Source organism: Anneissia japonica, unplaced genomic scaffold (genome assembly GCF_011630105.1).
Source record: "Anneissia japonica isolate Jap-2015-1 unplaced genomic scaffold, ASM1163010v1 scaffold1696_len571195_cov180, whole genome shotgun sequence".
In the NCBI taxonomy this organism is placed as follows: domain Eukaryota; kingdom Metazoa; phylum Echinodermata; class Crinoidea; order Comatulida; family Comatulidae; genus Anneissia; species Anneissia japonica.
The window spans coordinates 282136-289648 of NW_022695941.1; the positions used below are offsets into that span (position 1 = coordinate 282136).

The following is a 7513-nucleotide window of genomic DNA, read 5'->3' on the forward strand; positions in this document are numbered from 1 at the left end:
GTCGTATTCCTGTAATCAAGAAAAATGTTGCTAAATTCAGGGAGATACTATGAATGATACACTTGACTTTTGACCTAGAAAGCTGTAGTTGATATTGGGTCAAATGGTTTAAAATTTTGGTAAAATAAATATTTTTGTACTTTATAAATTTTAGGCAACATCTGTCGGTCTGTCATGGCAGAACAGATTTTCCGTGAATTAGTAGAGGAGAAAGGGGTTGCAGACCAGTGGAATATAGACAGTGCTGCAACATCAACTTGGGAGATAGGAAATTCACCTTATGAGCTGACAAATGACACGCTGAAAAAACATAATCGCAAAACAAGCAGTCATATAGCAAGACAGGTACAACCAAACATATGATGTACCCAGGGATGAATATAGAAGCCCTGCTCAATGTAGGGCAACTGCACAGAGGTATAGGTTGGTTTTTGGACAGGGGGTGAAAAAATTCAGAATGCAGAATTAATTCCCTGTTAAAATGGAAAGACAATGTTCCTTTTATTTTTAAGATCAAGTTGATTTGTCCTCACGAAAATTACATTAAAAGATAACCTACTTATATACATAATATATTACAGATCATAAAATTAATGATGATTGTCGTTTAGTATACCTATAAAGAACAGATATGTTCGGCCATCTCGAGGCAAAACAACGTAACTGATATTTTTGTCCATTTTGAGATGATATCATTTGGGAGTATATTAAACACGTCTGAATTACCTGTGAAAATTTCAGGCCTCAATAATGAGTAGTTTCAGATATAGTTTCCCATTGCAATTCAAGGTAACTACAAGATTACGGGGCTAAACAACATATCTACGATGAAAATACGTTGTTTTGCCTCGGAATGGTATTAAAAAATTTTCTGATGAGCTGATGGAGTTTGGTAAGGCAAAATCAAATGGTTATTGGTGTTTTTACATCAATAATCTTAACAGCGATGTATGAACAAGCTAGGTAATACATATGATTGCCCCAAACGTGATAAATTCCAAAAATATGTCTTACTTTCAAAAATACCTGATATGTTTCTGAGGCAAAAACAAGGTATCTAAAATTGTCGCTAATAACTTTGCAATAAACAAATGGTTGTATTTAAAATTTCACATATAATAATTTCACATATAATCATACTGTCTATAGATATACAATCCTGCTAAATTTCAAAAGGGTACGACAATTTATTGCAAAGTTTCGAACATGCAAACTTTAGATCTATTTTTCTCCAAAAGTGAAAATTTCAAGTTACGTTGTTTTGCCACAGAATTTCCGAGTTGGGCAGATTCTGTTAAGTTGTTGTCATAATGATTTTTGTTGTTTGTTTTGCAGATTACTACACAAGACTACAACGATTTTCACTATATCTTTGGTTTTGATGAAGATAATATGAGGTTAGTGAATGGAAATTACAAATTTATTGATTTCATTCATTTCATTCATTGATTTGTTCATAACTGTATGTCTTTATGTTAACTAAGTTGTAGTTTTTTTTTTAAAAGGTGATTGGTATTGTCATTAAGGTTGGTATTTACTAGAAATTATTGGTACAATGTTTATAGACCCCTTTTGATATTTACATTGGCCCAGTGGCGTATCTAGGGTGTGCTTTGGGGGGGGGGGCGATCCCCCAAAAAATAGCTCTCCTCTCCCTCCCCCCCAAAAAAAAGTCATGCTCAAGTGGTTGAAAATCACTGCAAATCACCTTAATTTACAAACTGGCACCCCCCCGCCTATCCGCCCCCCCACCCCCCCCCCCCATTTAAAATAATCACCTTATTTTACAAGCTGGCACCTCCTCGCCTATCAGCCCCCACACCCCATCCCCCATTTTAAGATTCCTAGATACGCCACTGCATTGGCCTGGCGAAATGTTTAGGGCACACTCCACTGGTAATAGTAAGGAAAGAAATCTATAGTCACCATGTTATCTACTTTGTTTTATATAGGCAACTGAAAAGACGCAAGCCAAAGGATAGTACATGTGAGTTGATATTACTAGGTGATTTGGACACAGACAAGAGTACAAATATCATCATTGACCCTTATCCAGTAAGTATGAAATCAGAAAAAAAGCTTGACCACCAATTACACCTTCCCTTTTTATAGCCACATCATTGAACTAGCCTACACAAAAGTCACAGGACACATACCCACTCACAACATGTGACATGACACATGACACACACACGAGACAGGATGCACTCAAAACACAGGACACACCCCAGAACACACAAACCACAGAAAATAGAACAGTGGGGTTAGTTTAATAGAATCATTTATACTTTTGTTTTATTCTTTTGCAGGGACCTGTAAAAGCCTTTGAAACTGCATATGGTCAATGTGATCGAGCCTGCAAGGTTTTCCTTTCACAAGCTCAGTAGACTGAGGAAGAAGCTAACATTTATGTTTCTTTTAACCGATTTTAAATTATAAAATATAAAAATATAACCGAGTGCAAGGTTTGGTGTGCAGATCCAAGACACATTATTGTCTGTAAGATAATTATATTAACAAGTACCTGGATTTATATAAATAGTGCACTTAACTATGCGATTTCATTAATATTATATGAAGTAGATTTTTGAGGTTAGTGGCAAATACATCTGTTTTATCTGATCACATAAGTAACATTGTCAATTTGTCCATCATGTAAGGTAGATTTTTTGCAGCACTACTGTATATTTTGAAACAGCGCCACCAGCGAACATAGTGATTCCATCGATTGTGTGAGAACATTTGCATTTTAAAATTGATATTTAAACCATGTTGAAATTTTACTTATTATTGATGGAAAAATATTCTCCAGGCTTTTTGGGTTACCACATACTGGTTTTATTATATTTTAATAGCATTTATTTTCTTCTGATTCACTGTATGTGTGTAAGCCTACAATGAATAAATTAAAATCAAATTAGGGAAAGTAATAATACTACTGCAAATGTGTCATTTGTTATAAAGAAAAATATATGAATTAAATTTTGCAGTGAACTTGAATTTTCCTGTGTCTTGCATTTACTAGTACTGTATAATTTAACTAAAAAAGGATGCATATGTCAGTACGGAATTACCTATGGTAGGCTATTCTAAAGAATCCGTTGGTTTGAAGTGGTTTTATCAGGAAACAATGATCAAACTTGATGCTGGCATTGACATCATTTTTCAGTAGACAAAAACTGTTTTATGGTGTTTATTTTTTTTTATTAACGTGAGTGTTATTTTGTTGTAGTTTATTAGTTATTTTTTGACCTATCATAGCTTACATTATTTCAAACCACATTTCCATTACATTTTAGTTTTTCTTTAAAGTATTGTAACTCTATGTTGTCAATTTTCACCGAATACACGAATCAATGAATCAATGAAAATAAATTGATTAATCAATGGATGCTATTTTTTTATGTATGTGTGTGGTGGTGTGCTATTTTTTAAAAATGGGCGGGGCTAGGGTGTGTAACCATGATGAACCACCAAATGTAACTTAAAAACGACGCAAGAGGGCGCTTTATCACAACAAACTGATGGCGAACATGGCCTGTGAAAGTAAAAAGTCTGCTCTTTTTGTTTGCCTTGGTAAATATGAAAATTTGTAGAAATAAACATACAGTATAGGTTTCTACAGAGCCTTCAAAATGGCCGGATACATGATGTCTTATTTAGTCTCGTATATCGATACTAGAAACATCTGCAATAAGTTACAGAAATTTGCCCATTGCCGCAGGATTCTTCCTTTGCTGCGTACGCTAGCTAAGCCTTGCCCAAGTGAAAGTCAGCCGGAGATATTTGTTGTGTATCTCCTAGCAAGGGCCTAACGCCGGTTGTCCGCAGTGGCGTATTTTCCCTGAAGGTGCCTCAAAACTCCTCTCTTCTGGGAGATACACCACTGAGTGTCCACACAACTCCCTACATAATCTAATTATTAAAGATTACCTCAATTTTGTTAATACTCTCTATATGAAATTAAGTAGATTAAGTAAATTCCAAGTAACTTTATACAAATTGTATAGTTACTTGCAGTGGCGTGTCTAGGGGTTACACGCCATCCAAAAATTACTCGCGCCCTCCCCCCTAAAATCACGGTCAAGTAGTTAAAAACCACCAAAAATCATCTTTTTTAGCGAATTATATTGTCCCCTTAACTGATATCGAGCAACCCACAGATGTGTATAAGAGACAGTGACATGACACATGACACACACACGATTTTAGAAGATTATTATTTGTTTCTTTATAAATCCAGGCAATATTTGTCGGTCAGTTATGGCAGAGCAGATTCTTCGTGAATTGGTAGAGGAGAAGGGAACCTCAGACCAGTGGAAGATAGACAGTGCTGCTACAGCAACATATAATATCGGTAACACACCTTATGATCTGACAAATGAAACACTGACAAAGCATAACAGCAAACCGAGCAGTCATAAAGCTAGACAGGCAGGTATTTCACATCGATCAGATTTTTCCCTCTCCTCAAAATGGCTCGTACTAAAAAAAAATTATTCCCCTGGCACATACACAGTCTACAGAAACTCAAGGAGGGCATTGGGGCTTACTGTAATATCTTTGTTTTCACTCTCTCTCTCTCTCCCCCTCTCTCTCTCTCTCTTTCGTGGTGAATTTATTGCCTTTATGCATCAATATACAAACAAACATATTACAGTATTAAATTATAAGTGTTTATCATATTATATTATATATTTTTTTTATATTATTATACAGTATTTTGGGGTTTTTTAAGCAGTTCATTGTTTGGTACTTTTCTATTATTATATGTTTCCTAGTTGCTGCACCTAAATTATGAAACAAATAACCATTTCCCATCAGAAAGTCAATCAGTGCTGCATTATTTTATATTTCCGGCTTGAAGTATTTTAAAATTACACTTTCATTCCCTATGTAATAATATAGCTACTACTTTCTAGGCAGAGATGTGGTATTGGATGGCTATTTCATTAACCTATTACTGACTGAATTGACGGTTTGACAACCCTGCCGACCCAAGTTTTGAAAGCAGGATTTCTGTACCATTTAATAATTTTATGTAAGGATCATGAGCACTGAACTAATGGTGGCGCCAGCAAGGGGCGGGAGAGCATTTGCCCTCCCTCGGACAGGCCTAGACCCCCTGTCCTCCCACGCCACAACAAGGTCATCACATAAAAAATTAAAAAAATTATAATAATGCCTATCCAAATAATGTTTATTTGATTGCCAATCCTTAATATTGCAGTCTAAAAGCATAATTTGGACCATATTAAGCCATAAAAACTCTCCCTCTGAACCCTACACGCATTATTTCTTCTGGGAACCTGACCAAACTCTAGTCAGCCTTGGTGTGGACCCCTTTGTTGGACACGTCGGACCCCTTAACGTCCAATTCCTGAAGCCACCGCTGCACTGAATGTCTCAAAAAAAAAATTATTAATTAATACTAGTAATATTTTGTTATTTCTTTAAATTTGCAGATATCTACACAGGACTTCTACGATTTTCATTACATCTTTGGCTTTGATGATGATAATATGAGGTAAGTAGTTTGTGTATCAAAAGTAAATTCTTAAATGGATATTTATTTTTCTTTCTGTATGATAGTTTTAAAATATCTGGTTCTTCATAGTCTACAGTTTGTAAATGTTTTAATATTTATATTGTATATGTAATAATTATTATATAATTCCAAGGTTTTATAAATATTTTAAATTTATTGATTTGTTTTTAATATGTAATAAAAAATATAATCAAAGTCACAATATTTTATTGTGGATTACTTTTAACTTATAGTACTACTAACTTTTCACTGGATTTTAATTTATAAAAATAAGATTTGTTATGATTTTCTTGTTTAAGGCAACTGAAAAAACGCAAGCCAAAAGAGAGTACATGCGAGTTAATATTATTAGGTGATTTGGACACGGACAAGAGTACAAATACTATAATTGACCCTTATCCAGTAAGTAATATGTCATAGTGTTATTTATATCAGTTTATTCCATATATACTACTAGTGGGTATTGGCATCTGCAGATCAAGGTTTGACTGCACAATATTCAACAACCCACCGAACACACACCCACTACCGTCAGTGGCCGCACAACAAGCATGGGGCAGGGAATGAAGCCCTTGTAGGATAAGACGAAAACACCTGAATAGCTTAAAAATGGCCTAAACTTGCATTTCCTATGTGCTGTGTCAGCCAAGAGGATTTAACTACCATGGATTTATCCTTGAGCCTTGACTAGTGTCCTGCCACAAGATTTAAAGATCCTCTGTCATGCAGCATAGCTAGCCCCTTGATATATCCAAGTGCTACAACAGTGCACTACCCAACAATTTCAATTTCATACACCAATTATTTTCTGTTGTAAGTATTAGAGTTTTGTAGAGAACTACAATACTCAGTAGTTACCAATACAGCTAGATTCTTTTTACTCTCCAATTAAGAATTGATGTATGTAGTGTAGAAATCTAATTGATTGCTTTTATATTTTGCAGGGCCCTATAGAAGCTTTTGAAACTGCATATGAGCAATGTTATCGATGCTGCAAGGTTTTCCTATCTCAAGCTCAGTAGATATGCTGCACCTACTAATTTCTGTTGTCCACAAAGTCTTCACAATGCTGTGTCATAAAAAAGTATGTCGTGTTATGCAGCTAATCTGGAATGATGTGCGAATGATTTAAAATAAATAAATGCCAATGAGAATCTTTGAAATGGCCGCAGCTCAATTGTAGAATTACATGTATTAAAATAAAAACATTCACAAACAATAATAGAATTGTGTATATCTTTAATTACTGCATTTATTTCTCAACACAACAAATTAAAAAAAACATAAGCCACAAAGTAAGCGGCATTTAAGTACAATCCATGGTACATATAACATAAACGATACACACAATTGATTACAACAGATCATTAAGAAATATTATGTTCCTGAGTATTGAAGTACAATAACATTAATTTAGGTAAAACCAACAGACCTTTTGTAATGAGTTGTAGTGAATAGAGATTGCAAAGCCTACAAACAGAAAAAATGTTTTTTTTTATAATACCTGACAGATTTTTTATCAGAAAAAAAAATTTAAGCCTAAAATCAATAAATATGGAATGTACTGTACTATAATAGTCCAATTTAATTATTTGTGGAGGGGTATGGTACTTCAATGGGAGGTAAAGATTGCTGGTTATTTAGAAAATGTGCCACAACCACCATCTGTAAAGTATTTTAAATTCTACAATTTGTGTTCTCCAGACTACATGAAAACTACAATACAATGGACACTGGTAGTTGAGTACTGGACTAAGAATATTCAAAATGAACTTATAAGAGCGTGCAGAAAATATATTAAAAACCGTACATTTATACCATATAAAAAAGTTTGCAAATTATATAAATTTACAGTTGTGCATCCATGGGATAACATTGGTTGTCACAACCACTTGGGGGAAGTTAACAGTTGTTCACTTCTGGGTGAAATCAATAAAAATAAGTATGGGTGATTACCTAACAGTA

General features: G+C 34.4%; 2 protein-coding genes across 2 annotated transcripts in view; both read left to right on the forward strand.

The window, feature by feature from the left end:
* The window catches only part of LOC117101635 (low molecular weight phosphotyrosine protein phosphatase-like), a 4196-nt gene extending 1196 nt beyond the window's left edge, over positions 1-3000 (forward strand). Inside the window, exons 2-5 of the mRNA XM_033241642.1 lie at positions 155-345; positions 1336-1397; positions 1953-2055; positions 2310-3000. Of these exons, the coding sequence (XP_033097533.1) occupies positions 155-345; positions 1336-1397; positions 1953-2055; positions 2310-2387 (434 nt within the window). The 3' untranslated portion in view covers positions 2388-3000. The remainder of the gene's footprint in view (positions 1-154; positions 346-1335; positions 1398-1952; positions 2056-2309) is intronic.
* A 465-nt stretch (positions 3001-3465) lies between these two features.
* Positions 3466-7056, forward strand: LOC117101636 (low molecular weight phosphotyrosine protein phosphatase-like). The gene is made up of 5 exons (XM_033241643.1): positions 3466-3576; positions 4244-4434; positions 5466-5527; positions 5848-5950; positions 6493-7056. The coding sequence occupies exons 1-5, from the start codon at positions 3525-3527 to the stop codon at positions 6568-6570; spliced, it is 486 nt and encodes a 161-aa protein (XP_033097534.1). The 5' UTR covers positions 3466-3524; the 3' UTR covers positions 6571-7056.
* The last annotated feature ends 457 nt before the right edge of the window (positions 7057-7513 follow it).